The sequence below is a fragment of the Zonotrichia albicollis genome, chromosome 7 (genome assembly GCF_047830755.1).
Source record: "Zonotrichia albicollis isolate bZonAlb1 chromosome 7, bZonAlb1.hap1, whole genome shotgun sequence".
NCBI classification, from domain to species: domain Eukaryota; kingdom Metazoa; phylum Chordata; class Aves; order Passeriformes; family Passerellidae; genus Zonotrichia; species Zonotrichia albicollis.
The window spans coordinates 32942166-32959250 of NC_133825.1; the positions used below are offsets into that span (position 1 = coordinate 32942166).

The 17085-nt window shown below is 43.5% G+C and overlaps 1 protein-coding gene across 5 annotated transcripts in view; it reads right to left on the reverse strand.

Annotated features, from left to right (window-relative positions):
* Positions 1 to 17085, reverse strand: part of ARHGAP22 (Rho GTPase activating protein 22) — a 123885-nt gene that overhangs the window by 27178 nt on the left and 79622 nt on the right. For 2 of the 5 annotated variants that reach the window (XM_005481259.4, XM_014275561.3), the window contains one exon: positions 14012 to 14188. In XM_005481259.4, coding sequence (XP_005481316.1) covers positions 14012 to 14188 — 177 coding nt within the window. Of the gene's footprint in view, positions 1 to 2613; positions 2840 to 14011; positions 14189 to 17085 lie in introns of those variants that run through there. The other 3 variants (XM_005481260.4, XM_074544935.1, XM_074544936.1) reach the window with 2 other exon arrangements.

A 17085-nucleotide genomic window follows, 5' to 3' on the forward strand; every position in this document is an offset into this window, starting at 1 on the left:
GATGAGTGAAAGGAGCTGGCACAAGCATGGGTTTCTTCTTGCGTGACAGTGTCTGCTGAAGGGCTGTGCTAGTGAGATCACACAGTCTGCATAGGTGATTTTTGGTGGGTAGAGGACTCACATCATTGCCAGGGTGAAAGACTTCTCGCAGCCCAGCTCTCCCTCAGCTGCCTCACACCCAGGTTTGGCATCCCCACTCCGACCCAACTCCAGCTGCAGATCTATGCCTTTCATTCTCCCTTGAAATTGAACCCTAATTTTCCAGGGAAGCATTAGAAAGGATCACCAAACATTGCTCAGACAAAATATTTCACCCAAGACAAGTCTTTTGCTAACTGAAACTTTCCCTTTGTTACATTTTTCAGTTACACTGCAGCTGTGAGCTTTTTCTTTCTCTCTATCCTACTTTTTTTTTTGCTGAGCCATAGGCAAGGGCCACCAGAGATGCTGCTCAGGAGGAAGACTGCACCCAGGCTGAGTCTTTTGGCAGTAAGAGCATTATGGTTGGTGTTAAGAGAGGAAAAGCACAAGAGTTGCAGTTAGCAGGACTGAAAAGTTTGCCTTGGAGAAACTGCTCATTTGTTCAGTGGCTGCAGAACTTGTCCATGGCTTAGAAAAGAAAAATAGTGTTAAGATACATAGAAAGAGCAATCTAAAAGCTATTTATGGAGTGGGCTGGAAGGGTTCTGTCAAAGGGAAATCTGAGATGCTGACAGTTCCAGGCCGGCTATCTGGGCATCTTCTTTGGGAGAATTATCACGTGGACCCTCACAGTCACACTGGGAACAGACTTAGCAGATGTGCCTACTTCAGTCTCCCAGTGCCACACAGGGCAAACTGAGGAACTGGGGCTCTGTGGCTCTGTATCATTCATCTCATTTCTGTCAGGTCTCAGAGCTTGTAGAAGTGATGTGCAGTTAAATGTGCCTGAAACTCCCAGTATATGACAGCATCTCCAGTTTGGACAGGGACTGCCCTGCCTTGCAAGGAGAAGCAATGTGGAGCCAGTCACACACAGCCTCATCTGCCTGCTCCTCAAGGCACAGGCCTGTTTTTAATCACTGGGCCCTGCAGCTCAGACTGAACTTGGCAGCGCTTCACTCCATTTGATGATCCCGCTGGAAGACATTAAAGTCTTTTTCTTCATTCTAAAGAAGGGGAGCCAGTGCCATCTAGTCACACTCCAGACAGTGTTAAGCTGGAAATAAAGCCAAAAGTTTACTAGCAACCTAAGGGTTAACTTTCCTTGCCATACCCTTATCTATTGCTAGGCCCTTTTGTTTGATTTCAAAGCAGAAAAAAACTCCAGCATGCCTGGAACCACATCCTTAATCTCAGAAAGATTCAAGAGATACTAAAAAAATGAGCTAGCAGAGCTACAGAATTTCTTTCCTCTACTCCAACAAGCTGCCTCTGTTCTTTAAAGATTTAGGTGACTCTTTGTGGAAAAAGCAAGCCAGGAATGATGTACTGACTAAGACACAGACAGGCTCTCTGTCCTGGCCTGAACAGCTCACCCACCAGCTCCAGGCATACAAAGCCTATACATTCAGCTATGCTGTCCAGACATGCAGTGGGCAGGAAAATATATGCTCTCTGCTACATTTTTCCTCATCGTAGGCTCTGAGTTCAACCAAAATAAACTAAAGACAGAGATAAAGTCAGTTTTTGAGTAGATTTTCTTCATATGGAGGACTGAGGACTCTGCATCTGCTTAAAGTGTGAAAAGTCCAGGCACACCTACGTCAGCTGTACGTGCAGCTTATTCCACACACGTTAAAAGATGTGTGGGAAGATAATCAGGCTTACACCTGGATGCTGCTCCACAACAGCACATACACCCGCGCACGCATGTGGTGCCTCACAGACAGGCAGTTTATGGATATAAAGATTGTGCACGTGCTCACCTGCACAGGTAAGTGCCTGCTTTTACCTTCCCACTTTCATTCTTAAGTTCCCATTTATCTGTCCCTCTCACACATGAAAGCACTGAGAAAAAATCACGGGCAGACATTCAGAAATGCGTGTGTTTCCACAGCACAAAACACACACAAATCTTTAACTTGCTTCCCCTCCCCTAGCCCACCCAAGCACAGACTACGTGAATTACTGCAGCAGCAACAGTAAAAGGAGTTTCATGGTAGGAGCCACGTGTACTAAAAGAGATAGTCCTGAACAACTAAACAATTAAATGCAAGAAAAGGGGGGAAAGAAAGGAGGCAAAAGACAACTAGGAATCAAGAAAAATTGTCAACATAACTTGCCCAGTCACACAAATGAGTCTGTGGTACAACTTGGTATCTTCTGACCCTGTTCCCAGAAAGAGCAGTGTCCATATACTAGAAGCCGATTGCTCTCATCTACATACATCCATTTAAATATTCTGTAGATATGAAATAGAAACACCTCTCCCCAGAACTATCTTCACATGCTAGCTTGGTATCCAGTAGTATTTTTTGCCACAGTCTGCGTCCTTCCCACTCCTTCCCTCTTTGAAAAGTCAGTTCCTATTTTAGATTCTTACCCTCTGTCTAAGGCTACACTTAAATATCTGCTTTTCCTCTAGCAAAAGAAAACCATAACAAATCTAAACTCTGGAAAATCATCTCATACCTCTGGTTCTTGTGCAGCACTCCGCTACATGACAGGCGCTGAGCTTCAAGCAGAAACCAGGCAGTGTCAGACAGCAGGAGCGGCAGAGAAAGAAAGTCCTGACTTCAGGCATCAGACACATTCTGAGTCCCAGCACTGGCAGCTTTCCACTCACCCAGCGCTACAGAGCACAGAGCAGCCGATCTGCCCTGGGAGATAATCTCGGCAGCACATCTGGTCTCAGCTCCACAACTCGGCATTAATTATGACTTGTGCAGAAAGCATTTGAAACATCCAATGGGCTGCAGCGCTCGGCGCGGGGAAGGGGAGAGCAGAAAGACAGGCAGGTAGGGTCTTGCCCACCCTCGCAGCAGCCGCCAATGTAAACAGCAGCTAAGTATGGGTCACAAGTTTTAACAAAGGCATCCCCCATCGGCTCTGTAATATATTCATGCTCTAATTGCTTGTCAGATCTATTCCAGATAGCTGGAAAAGCTGAGCAACAGTTGCTGTCTGCATGCCACACTTTGGATCCTTCCTGATACAGGCAATATTACTGTGCTGCAGGCAAACGGGTGCCCTGGTCTGGCCTCCCATCTGCTTTCAAAGCAACAGAAGCAGAAACCTAGTTTTGGAGGGGAACGTTTCCCCACAGTAGCCTCAGCATGCTCTGAGAGCACCCCCACAGCTCTGGGACATGCTGGAAAGTCTAACAAAGTTTAGGAAAAGCTATGCTCCTTGACCTGGGCGGTTTTTTGGTGCTTACTGCCTCTGCTTTAGCTCTTTACAGAGAAGTTGCCTGAATTAATAACTCTGCTAAATTACTGGTAGAGGAAGAGACTACAATTCCCTGCATGTGAACCAATACCCAGGCACTTCACTTGCAGGAAAACACTCACCCCGCCCAGCTCTTGCTCTCAGGGTAAGAAGCCTGTCATTAACAAAAACGCTTACCATGCAATGCCCTGTGCAGTTATACAGAGGTCAGGCCACCACTCCATTCACAAAATGCACTCATGTGACTGCAGATCTGCAGCAGTCACCACACAAAACCCTTGCACCAGGCTGCTGGGCAATTTTATCACTATTAGCCAAGTTAGAGAAAACTTCTCTCTTTTCAGGAAAAAAAAAAAAAACAAACAACAACAACCAAAAAAATCCTCTCTGAACCTGCTTATCTGCTTCAGCTGTTAAAAGGTCTGTGGTCACTATATAGAGCACACTCACCTGAACTTAGTGGCCCACCCCTTGCCCACCCCTGAAGAATAGAGTGCTTCTCACCATAAGTGAGGGCAGTACCAGGATCAAAAGCTTCAGTTCTTGAAGGTGGTATGATTCTTAGAGCTCATGTGCAGGGCCAGAAGCTGGGACTTTGATGATCCTAGTGAGTTCCTTCCAACTCAAATATTCTATGAATGGCAAGATAGTAAGGTATTTCCTAGCTATTTAAGGTATACTCTGAGTAGCATGGTTCTGCACAGCAAGACACCAGAAGGCAAGTCAATACACCGGGCAGTATTTAAAGCACACTAAAGAATATTTAGAAAGTGATGGAAATCCTTAAACCCAAGGCACAAATGAGCTCCTCAGTATTCTTCACCCTTTTATTGTCCTCTCTTCCCTTGTGGTGAACACAGCAGGCTGCAGGTTGGGAGAGCCTGCCCACAATGCTAACTGGTGAGCGCAACAAATCTGCTTTTAAACAGCTGAGATGCCACCAGAATCTCTGGCACTATTTCCTGGAATAATACCTCAAATTGTGCCACATCTGCTAATAACATTATGGAGCCTAGGACTCAGTGTTTGGGATGGAAGCACAGGAGATAGCAAATGCAGACTTTTGTTCTACCATTCACTTCTCCGTTTCTGTTTTCCATCTCCCAGAACACAGGAACAAGGAGGTATCCAATGAAATAGAAAGTCATGCTGCTTAACATGAATATTGTTATATGCAAAGTATAATTAATCTGTGAAATTCACCGCCTCTCTGTGGCCAAGGACACAGCATGACTAAAGCATGATCAGACTTCAGCGGAACTTACAATGCTGTGAGATGATGAAGTTGATGCAAACTCTTCTCCAAGGAGCAAACACAGCTCTCTGGTGAGAGAAAATTCTGGAGCACATGCTCGCTCTCATAAGCATCAGAAGTGAAGCAGAAAATGGCAGCTGCTTCAGTGTTGTTCCCTGCACAAGGTAACTCTGCAGCTATAGGTGTCCTCTGACAGCAGCACTGTGCTACACACTCCTCAAGTAGCACCTGTCTTCTTACATGAAGCTCTTAAACCTTTTAAAAACATGGGGTAAAAATTCATGACTTAGACTACAGAATATGATGAGACTGGAATAAAAATCACTATATATATATATATATATATATATATATATATAGTGTGTATATATATATATACACACACACACATGATTTTTCTTCTGTATTTTGAATTCGCACGTCACACTTGGATCCTGCTTTCTATGTTAACCACATTTGTCAGAAATGAAATCCAAGGTTCACACATAATCACTGGACTGCAGGGGCTGCAGGATCCAGAAGTATACTTGATACTGCAATATAATCCAAAGAATTTGCCACATTGCATAGATCATGAAAACTTCCACCTGGAGATCTCCCTATACACATATGCCAAGGAGAGAATGGGTAATGGAGACTGAACTCCCTCTTCCCACACTGGTATGAAGTTCTTTAACTGCAGAAAAGTTTAGCAGCTCTCACTTTCTAAGAAACAACTTAGGTTTGTAAAATTGTTCAGATATTACATCTCCCATGAACTTGCTGCAGGGGAGTTGGAGGTTTTCTTTCCCAGTGTCATTGCAGGAAGAGAGCCCCAGCCCTGCTCTCCTGAGCTGGCACGGCTGCAGTTATTCTCTTGCAGGTACCAGAACAGAAGAAAGCATCCTGCCTTTACACATCACTACAAGCCTTGAGATTGGCTGGAAAGCTCACTACAGCTCCCACAACCTCTGAAAATCCAGGTATGTTTCAGGCTTGGCGTCTAACTCAGTGAAATTCAATCTTGGGTCTGGTTGCAACAGACAGGAGTGGTGAACCTGCATGAACTCAGAGGATTTCTCCTCATCTCTGACTGTAAGCAAATTTCTTGGCTTGCACAGCTCCAGCAAGTGCCCATGGGGTGTGTGTATTTTTAGATGCTGGATTAGAGGATTAGCTAACATACAGGTACACTCAAGCAGATCTGAGGGATCTGCTCAAATCTAGGAAATTGCTTTATTTGAACACAAAGGGCCTAGTATCAAAGTTAGAGCCATAGCTGAAGTTCCCTATTTTACAAGAAGATTGAACCTTGTACAGACTCATTTTTTAACCCAGGTAAACCTGGGCACTTGATCATCTTTTATCTGCTGAAAACTGGCAGTGAACTCGCTACAGGTGACCAGTCATAGAGCTGAACTCAGCAGGAAAAACTTCAGCACTAATATTTTCTGTACAGAAATTTTCCCATTCTCTCCCTCTCCAAGTACTTTGGTCAGATCCTTCCCTAACCAAAATTATGTCCCCACACCCCTCACCAGCTCTGTGCAGGGGTCTCAACCCTTGCAGAGGAAATGAAATCTTTTGAGGGTAAACAGGCTTCTGTTTACTGACTGATAAAACAGTTCACTCTGGGTTAAAGATTTGCAAATAGCTATGCTCACCTTTCTACCACAGTAGATTCTTGTTAACCTGTGTGATGTGCCTTCCCATCTCCCTAAAATATGCCAGGAAAGGAACTGACTAAGCAGCACTATAAATTACCCAGTGATGGACTGACCAGTTTGTGCTCCAAAGTGAGATTGTAACTGTGCTCACAGAGAAAAGATGATAAACAGACCTAAACATCACTTAACCACAGCATTCTGAACCCAGAGCCAACCCCTGTGTTTATTGCTTTATTTCTCTCTAAAGAAAGGCAAAGGCATTTAGAGAACAAAACAGCAAGAGCAGCAACAAATGCCTTTTATCAAAGCAGTGATCTGGACCAATGTGCCCTGGACAACTTCTTTCTCCCCACATCCTAAGATCATATTTTACAGAATTTTTTACTTATTGACTCTTACATATGTCTCTGTGTTTAAAAGACAGCTTCTATATGACGGTCTGAAGCTATGTCTGTAGAAAGCACTCAATCAGCAGGTCACCTTTTTCAAGTGGTGCTCCTATTGATGCCCCCACTGCACAGAAAAGCTTTACAAAACTTCTGGGTAAGTAAGTAAGTTGGTAAGTAAAAAAGAGTTATGACATAGTGTAATTGTTGCTACCAGTGTCTTATCAATAGAGATGGATTCCAGCTCTGGGTTCAAATTAAAGGATCATGGAGTCTGAAACCTCTAGTGTGGAATAAAATTACTCACCTGGATTTCTGGCCATCCTGGAACCTGGCAGGGACTGAGATGCCCATTCACAGCCAACATTTAGCACATAGCCACTTTGATCCATTCAGAAAGCCAGACATGGCTTTCTTATGTCCTGAAGCTTTTCCATATCCCAAGCCTCCCCATATCCCAGGGCTGATAATCTAAGCACAGTCATTCATTAAGATGCAGACAGGATGAACACCAAACACATGGATGTTTATCCAAATCAAACTTCATCATAAATAGCTCAGGCAGTCTCTAACCTTCAATGAGCTCTGATACAGCACTCCAAGAACACCCATTCCTGCTCTGGGATGACCAAGCTACTGCACAGTCTCCACTCAGAGCCCAGCCTGGGCACCAGCACTGACCATCACTGAGAGTCTTGGACTAGCATCTTTAGGGGTGAAACACATGCAAGGAGCAGGGGAGCAGGATCTGATTTCTAAAGGTCAGATCTTTGAAAGTCAGTAAGGAAAACCTTGACACGCTTTAGTTTTGATTCTAGTTTTAGACTCTTCCATCAAATATTTACACACTATACACCATCCTTGATAAGAACTACTCTGACCCTTCTCTTCTTCAGGCTAAACAATCCAAACCTCCTCAGCTTCTCTAAGCATTTTCTTGCACAATCCTTTAATCATTTTAGTGACCTCTCACTTGACTCACTCCAGTGATCCCATGGCCTTCTTGTCTCAGGCAGACCAGAACTGGACAAAGAACAGAAGATGTTCAATTACTAGTGCTGAGGTGAAGGCTCACCTCGCTGAACCTGCTGGCAGTGCTCCTCCTAAAGCAGCCCAGGAATTTGCTGGCCACAAGGGTGCATTGCTGGCTCACGTTCAACTTGTTCAAGAGCATCCCAGTTCTTCTCTGCAAAGCTGCTTTCCAGTCAGTCAGCTCCCCATATGTGCTGCTGCCTACGTTCATCATCTGTAGGTGCAGGACTTTGCATTACTCTCTGTTGAACTTCATCAGGTTCCTGTTCATTCCTTCCTTCAGCCTGTCGGGACCCCTCTAAATGTTGTCACAATCATCTGATGCACCAATCAGTCCTCCCAAGATCATCTGCAAGCTTGCTGAGGGTGTACTCTGCCCCATTATCCAGGTCATTACCAAAGCTGTTTAAACAGTCCTGGCCCCAACACTGCCCTTCACATCCCTTACCAGATCCAACTCCAGATTGCTTTAGCCTTCCTAAGTCCACTCCTGCACGCTCAGGAATTTCTCTGTATTCCTCCTCTTGGGTCACCTGTCCCTGCTTCCACTTCTATGCTTCCTTTTTAGCTAATGAGCTTTGTCACAAGCATCTTGTTCATCCATGCAGACCTCTGCCACCTTTGCTTGGTTTCCTGCACAAGCAAGAGGATTCTTGAGATTGAAGGAAGTAACCCTTGAAAATCCACAGGATCTCCTGGATCCCTCTTCTCTTCAGCATCAAACCCCATGGCATTCTTCCAAACATATCCCTGTACTTTTGGTCCATGGGAGGAATAGTTCTATGAGCCTTGCAGAATGATGCCATCAGAGTGGTTCTTTTACAGACAATCATTGTCACCTCAGGCAAGTCATCTGATTGCTCAATATTTCAGATCCCTCCTTAACAAAAAATGAGGACAATTGTGTTTCCCTACCTCAAGGCTGTAACAGGATGGTAAAAATATGTTGGTCATAAAGCAGTAACAGAAGCCCCAGATATATCTGACAGAGATACATCAGAAAAAAAAAAGAACTTAATCAGGCCTCAGAAACAGATCTTAAAACATTCTCTGTTGTAAACAGTTCTGGCAGCAGGACCCACTGCCAGCTTACTTTAGTTACTGTATCTTAGTTTCCACATCTACCATTTGTGTACCATTTGTGACACTTTTGCCTGGGGGCAAGGCTAACCCAGCAGCTCCTCACATCTGAGCTGACTCCGGCATCCCCTGGTCCTGGGCAGATACTGACCCCATAACCCCCATCATCCTTGTCTTCCTCTTGCCCTGGCTGGGCCCATCTCCCAGCATCAGACAGCAGCAGGAGCAAACACTGATAAGCTGCATCAGGCGCCAGCTGTCTCAGGGCAGAGATAACAGCAGGTATCAGGCACAACAAATCAACAAACACCCAGTGCCACTCCCCACACACCTGGGGCAGCCTGCCCAGGGGAAGCCCACCCTGACACCTCCTGAAGGGGCTCCTCCTGACCCAACCAGGAACCCTACTTGAGGCTGTCACCCTGTGGGACCCAGCAAACAAGGGAGTAGAAATCACATCTTTGTCTTCAGACAGGGCAAATAACAGAAGCCAATTCCCTCCTCCTCTTCATTACCTCTTCACTGGTATTATAGCATCTTAAATTCACTGACACGGCTCTTACTGGAAAATTCCCATCTTACAGGTAGAAAAATTAAAACTCAAGACTCCCAAAACTTAATGTTGTACTCTAGCTCCTAAATAGTTTGGCATCCTGGTGGATTTGCATGTAATATCAATATCTGACCCTTCAAAACAGTCATGTTCGTTCTCATGCAGATGTTATCTCAAAGATATTTACTCATCAAAAGCAGGATCCCTAATTAGCCCTATGCAGGGTTAATCTTCCATCACGCATTAGGACATGGAGCCAGGAATTAAATTACACCTCAGACACCTTGTCCCACATCTTTCAGCTCTCCTCTAACACAAGACATTTTCACAGGGTCCTGATTCCCAAAAAACCCCAGACTTTGCTGGCAGAAGAATAAGAATCCACACATCATGGTTTATCTATATGGGAAAGGTGTCTGGAATTAGTGACAGTAGAACAGCTTCCTCAGTGGACATTTCTTCAGACCCCACCAGTTTTACAGTGACTATTCCTCCTGAATAAAAAAATTATTCATGAAGCTCTGGCAACACAATTACTTTGTCACAGGGTAAAGCTCTTCATATTTGCCCAAGGGGAAACACATCCCTTCCAACTGCTTCACCTCCCCTCCATCACAAGTAACTGATGAAAGCTTGGGATGAAGAGGAGGAGAAATTAGGATAAAGTAATGGAGAAAGAAAGGGGCTGAGACATGCATTTCTGGCAGAGAAGCAAGGAACTGCTCATGGCAAGACAGAATATGTAAACAAAAGAAAACAAACACAAACATAAATCAAGATTAACACAGAATGATTCTGTCCCCATGCTGTGCTGAGCTGTGAGAGAATTATGCCACCTGGCATTCAACTCAGGCACCAAAAAGTTTAGGTTTTGTCTCTCATGGCCAGAAATTCAGTCCTAGACAAACTCTGCTTTACAGCTGATGTAAGACAGAAATGAGGAAGGCACATGGAAAGGAACTTCTCTGCAGTGGCTGTACCTCCTCAGACTGGAAGTACAGTCCCACCACACTTGTACAGACCAAGGCCTCCTCTCTTCCCCAGATACATCAGAAACTTTCTATCCAGCTTGGGAGAGCAAGAGCAGGGTCATGCTCACCCAAGGCTATGGCCACAAATCCTTTGATTTAGCACTGTGGCACTGCTGCCTGCCCTTCACATTAATGAGCACTCACTGAACAGCATGACTGGAGGACACAGAGGGACTCTCCAGATAAGCTTTTGGTGGTACAAACATGGAGCAAAATTTATCACAGAGGTATGAAGGATCATAGAAAACAGTTTGAATCAGCCTCTGTCAGAATGTGCTCCAAAACTCACTTTTATCAAGTCACTGTGACTAACTGCTTTCTTAACGACAATCAAAATGTATGGAGTACTCTCAAATCTCAGTTTGCACAATCTTCTGCTCTAAATGAGATGTACTAGACCCAGGAATTCAGGAGCCTGAAACTCAAGGAAACTTGTTAGAAATTATTTTCCCTATAAACAAGACAGCTCTTCTTCAAAAGACTTAGGAACTCGACAATTTTATTGTAAGGCCACATTTGAAGAGTATTTCAAAGAAAACATTCCATGCAGCTTTTAAACCTGACTGTGTCTTCTATCAGTAATTTGTGAACCTCAGCTGCTTTGGGCAGTTTTCTGTTTTATTTTAAGAAGCCTTTGCTGTTCACCTTTAAGCACAGTTCATAAGCACTCATCAACATAAGAAGGTACCCTCAACCCTTTTTTATTTATGTTTCTTCAATATATCAGCAAAGATTAAAGTGTGGTTAAGCCACTCCTTTTATCTTGGCATAATTCATTTTTACACCATATCAACCTTCTCCAGGGCTGGATATTTACATATTAATAATAAAGCCTGCTTTTTAACTCCTCCCTTTAGCTTAATATATTAAAAAGTGTTGATAGATAAGACTTAGCTTTCAAATAGTGGTGATGGCAAAGCAGAGTTCAAATTATTCCATTAAAATAGAGACAGCTATGTTTATTCTCCTCCCAAATTTGATTTAAGCTGGAATTTCACTCAGAGAAACTGTCCTGCTCTGATTATGATGAAGGTGTAAGTTTGATCATTTCCCCAAATTGGCTAAAAAACATTTGGGAAAAACAGTTTGAATATCTTTACTGTTTCCCAGCCACTGGCATTCCCACGCATTCTTTCTGAAATGCAAAGAAACTGAGGATGCAGCTCCTCAGTGGTTTCTTTAAGACAATTTGTGTGTGGGTTGCAGGCAGAATGAAGCAGCCTGCCCCTCTTCACGCCATCGTGTATCCCCAGTGGAATTACTGGTGCTGCAGCTGCTTGATTGGAAAGGCCAAGGAATGAATCTACCTACAAACTCATCCTCCCCACCTTTTATTTCCTGCCAGGTCGTTTCCTATGACACAACTCACAGCACCGGTGCCAGCAGAAGGCAGCGTGGTGGGACACAGCTGCTGGGGGCAGGAGACCCCTCCTGACAGGAGCTGGTGCTTGGCCAGCTCAGAGAAGTGGCCACAACGAAAGGATCTGTGCTTGCAGCTTGGACTGCAAAGCAGGCACGGTCAAGCTAGCTTCAGGCTAAGTATTTGAGTGTTAGGGCAGAGAGTTCAGGCCAGACTGACTGCCCAGCATGTACCCGTGTCCTTGGCCAGTTTTTATCCACAGATAGAGAAAAAACATTGATACACAACTGCAATTCTTTCCAACTCTGCAAACTCCAGTGCTTCCCTTCTACAGTGCTTAAGCTGGCTCTCACCAACAGCCAGAGCAGCCTTTACTGACTTTGATCACTGAACCACATCTAGTCTGCAGGATGTGAAAATAGCAACAAACTGAAGCTCCTGTATTCCCCCCTGCACTAATCTCCCCTGTGCTGCCTGGCTTCCACATTCTCATTATTTAATATTTTTTGATGCCTCATAAAGCTCCAGTTCCTGGAATTAATGTAAGAGTATGTGCCTCATTTAAAGAAAAGACCAAAGTATTATTTGACTGCTTTGCAGAGAAATTCAAAGGTAATAAAATTAGCCAAATAATCAGGACAATACTAGTCCCACAAAGAAACAAAAAATCACCCCAGGAAATCCATCACTACCTTTATGCCATTTTCATGCTTCTGTTTTTAAAATATTATTATTTTAAATTATTTATTATTTTAATACTTGAAGATATTTGTTTTGAAACTACTTCAAGAGATGGACAAAACATAAGCAAAACATGAAGCCAAATTTGCACTGATACCAGCAGTGCTGACAATATCATGCCCTAAAGATGGCTATTGCTAGAGAGTGCACCCTTTGTCATGACAGAATTTCTCCTTTTTCCTCAGAGTATTTCTTGAATGTTCATTGCAAAGTTGCAAAATACGCACCATAACATCAACTACAAACAGCTACAGAAACACCAGCTCTGAGATTTCTGATGGAGGATCTGCACTGACCACAGTTTAAAAGACCCTTCACTGTGGACTGGAATTCAGAAGGGAAGCAAAGGAAGCACATCCTCATGTTTGAGGAGAAATTCTGGTAACACAGTTTTCTACTAGCAAAGAGGGCTTTTTCTGCCCACAGCACAACAGCATCACACATAACCTCAGATCAGACACAAGCTAATTTTTGTACCTACATCTTCTCTGCTAAGTGAAAGAAGGACCTTGGAAAGAACTGCATCAGTAGAGATTGTATCTCCTCCAGATAAATGAAGTGCTGCTACCAGAGAACCCAAATTTCAAGAGTCATTAAAAAAAAAAAACCAAAAAAAAAAAAAAAAAAACCAAAAAAACAAAAAAAAAAACCAAACAAAAAATCCCAAACCCAGGACAAAAGTTATTAACAAACACTGGGTTTCAGTACATCAAGGTCACTTTTTTCCCCCTAGATCCCAGGAAAACTAGTAACTTCATTTCAGCAGGAGTAATTGTATTACCTAACCCTTATCTGTCCCTTTTTTATCTGTACCTCTCACGAGAGGCTTACAGCACTGTCTGCACATGACACCACTGTTTGCATGCACTCCATCAGCAGTACCCAAGCCACTTCAAAGCAGTGTCCAGTACCAGCCCTGCAGCTGCTGTCACCAACACCAAACCCAGAAGAAGACATCTGTGAGTCCTTGTTCTATGCAAAACCAGGAAAACAACTCCTACCTAGTCTACTGACTGGAGAATTCGAAGATTGTGGTGGAATATCAACAATGAAAGTCTGGATGTTTTGTTCATTTTAACTACAGGGATTGTCAACAGCTGTATTACCCTACAGGTGTTCACTCAGCCTGACCCTCTTCTTCCTCAGGCTGCATCCCCAGTGAGGCCAGTGGAAGCTTTGCCTTCTCAACTGGGCCCTACATTAACTAAAGTTTTGCTGTCTCTGGCTGTATGGATGTTCAAGATGGGCATCTGCTTCCTGGAAGAAAATTGAGATAACTGGACAGAATCCTTCATTCCCATAAGGTCCACTGAATATTTTGCTGTAAAGAATTGAATACTGACAGTAGTATGTTTGTTACTACCACCCCTTTCTGAGATAGTTATACACTGTGGATGTGCACTCTCATTGCTGTCCATCCCCTACAAAAAAAAAAAAAAATTAAAAAATCAACCCCATCCCTTGCTTCAAAACACTTCAGACAATCAGGAGCTTATCTAGACATCTCAATGATTTTACAATGTAACACATATCCTAGTATCACAAGAATATGCTTTACCTTGAGGCAAATGTTTTAATTTATGTGCATGTGAGCTATTTGCAATACCTCCACCAAATGGAGCCCATATAACCCGTCGGATGGCTTTCACCCAATCTTCCATTTCATTCTGGGAATTAGCCATGAGCAGGAAAGCCTCATGATTGGCAGGCATCTTTTCCCGGTCCCCTGCACCACCTGAAAGACAGAACACAAATCTCTTTTAGCATCCTGTTTAAAAGAGAGCAACCAAAGTTTAACACTGCCAAAAATCTCAGTCAAAATAATTAAATTACTATTTTAATTGAGCAGTTTTACAGACAATTCCTGCAGATGTGCTGTGGCACCCACAGAACACAGGTTGATAGAAGATCAAAGCAGAAGTGCAAAATATGCATTTCCAGTGTGGGGAACCTGGAGATGTTGTATCTACTGTGTCAGCAATAAGAAAAATAAAAGCACAGGCCGTAAGACTCTATAGGAAAATTAAGAAATTCATTCCACATACCTGTGCTGAGGTATTGAGAGATTTTTATCCAAAAGAGGGACCAAGCGGAGTGTAAAATATTTTAAAATGCTTCAAATGTAGAAGTCACAAGATCGTCCACTTTCCCCAAGTCTCTGGGATATTTATAGTCTCAATACAGAGAAAGAGACCCATTCTGACTTTGGATCCAATTTAGAAGAAAGTTAAGAGCTGGGGATCTGATTCTGACTCTTCCACTTGATGTAAGAATTTTAGGAGCTATTAATGTCGGTGTGCAGAAAAGCACTGACCAGAATATCAAATTCACTCAAGCTGTCACAAAAACCTGTTCCTTGTGGATACTTCAATACTCGAAACATTCTGACCCTGCTTTTCCTGTTTCATTTTTAGGTCAGCACTCACTCCAACAATTTAAATCTTCCCCTCACCCTTCATTTTATGTTCCAGAGCTGGATACAACCTAGTGAGTGCCACATAAACACATAAAAGCCTTATTAGAAGAGCCTCTGTATGAAAAGGCTGCTGATCCTGTCCAACTCAGCAGCTGCATCCCCAGCAGCCTGGAGCTTCCCCATCACCATGGAAACTGCCTTTGGCTGTGCTGCGCAGATAACATCTGAGCCGTGTGTCACTGTCATTTCCACGCTTTCATGGCTCTCAGCACCTCCTGGCAGGCTGAGGCTGCCAGCCTGTGCTGAGCAGCTGAGATTGCCTGCCCGTGGAATTCAGAGATAAGGGCAGAATGACGGTATGCTGTGGTTTCTGCAGAGCTGATTTGCCATACACAGAACACGCGCTTCTTAAATCCTCCTAATCTGGGGAAAGAAGCAAGCTGGGAGCTGCCTGCAAGCCAAGGAAGTACTTTTTCTTGCTATTCATTGTTTTCTTGCCTTGACACACTCATGGAACATTTATTGATTTGCAAAGCAGAAGTGGTAAAATGAGATGCTTTGGGAAGTATTTTGTGGTTCTCCGAAAAGCAATTCACTAAACTGGGAAACTGAGGCAGTCTTTCAGTAAAGGAGAAACAGCAGCCACCAGGGACTAGCTGTACAGCTTAAGAAACAAAAGCCATGATGCTTTTTCCCCACGTGTACCCAAATCCTCTTGGACAGTCTCCTGTTTTTTGATTTACTGAATTATTCATATTCCTTAAGGTATATGAGAGCACAGCTCTCTAGCTCAAGGCTAGGTGCAGGCATCTGAACAGATCAATGTCCCCCCATCTTCCACTGCAGGGATGACATGCTTCATCCTCTGCATACAAAACTGCCTGTGCAGGGAACCACAGCCTGTGGAATTCCTGTCACTGCTAAATCTTTTTTTCCAGCATCTCAGCCTCATGGTGAATGCAGAGGTTGTGAAGTCGAATTCTTGCACCTTGCCCAGCTGACCTACTGACACACCCTTTCCCATAATCAAATGTTTCACAGGAGATACAATGGAAAGGAGCTTTCCACAGCCCTCAATACACATCAGAAATGGGTTTCAGGATGTGGCATTTGGCACATAGGTGGCCTGAGCTCAAGTTAGGCCACCATTCCTCAAAGGAATGAAACAGCCTCAAAAAGACATTTACTGTATGGGTCCCACCACCAGCAAACGACTGAGTTTGGTCAAGAGTAAAATCCATCTTGTTCTTAAGTTTAAAGGGATCAGCTGAGATCTTGCCCACCCAAGCCATGAAGTGCAATAAGAGACCAGAAGCTTGTCAAAAACTGAATTGATCAAAAACTGTAATTTCAGTGGAATTAGCTGCACTAACCCGTACAAAGATTGCTATAAGAAGCACAATGGGCAGAGGATGATGATTTACTCGACTTCTGTAAAACCGGCATCAACATCTTCCCAAGGAATTACTGTACCAGCTGACTACAACTCCCCTTCCCCTAAGATGCTACTTTGGACCAGCCAGCTGCTTTCTAAACCTTCAGAGACAGTTTTCATGCAAGCATTTAGGGGAAAAATATAAAAACATTTATACTTCTATTTGTGTCTGCAAATAGCAAAAACTGGATGGGAAAAACAGATTTCTGTACACACCAGACCTGAGATTCTGCCAAAGACTACATATAGTTCCTCCATGTTTGGCTTTCCTTACTGTAACTTGAAATAGGAGCAAGGCCGTGACCCCACAATCTGCCTGTGGGAGAGTCAGTAGTGCTAGACATGTAAGTACAAGCAAATGAAAGCAACTCCACATACGAAGGCCAGTTTAGAAAAAAGAAATAAGCACTTTGGAACTGCTTATGTTAGCATAATGTGACTATCCAGTGGCAGAGCATGGAGACCCACCTGCAAACATTTTTCTTTTTAGTAACATTTTACTCATATTTCTTTGTACACTCGGCTGGTTACTTCCACCACATCCTTGAGGCATCAAGCAGAAAAAATAGGGGTTTCTAAAAGGCAGAGTTCAGACACATCTCTCTCTATACTGTTGTGACATTCAACAGCTTTTCAGTGTTGGTAGTCACAAGAATGAGCAATAGCCTATTCAAACACCTAGATCTTCTTAAAAAAACCCTAAAAAACTCAACAGCCTCCACAGACAAATAAACAGTCCAGGGAAACAATGTTACAAGAAACTTCTTTGAAGTCTAGAATT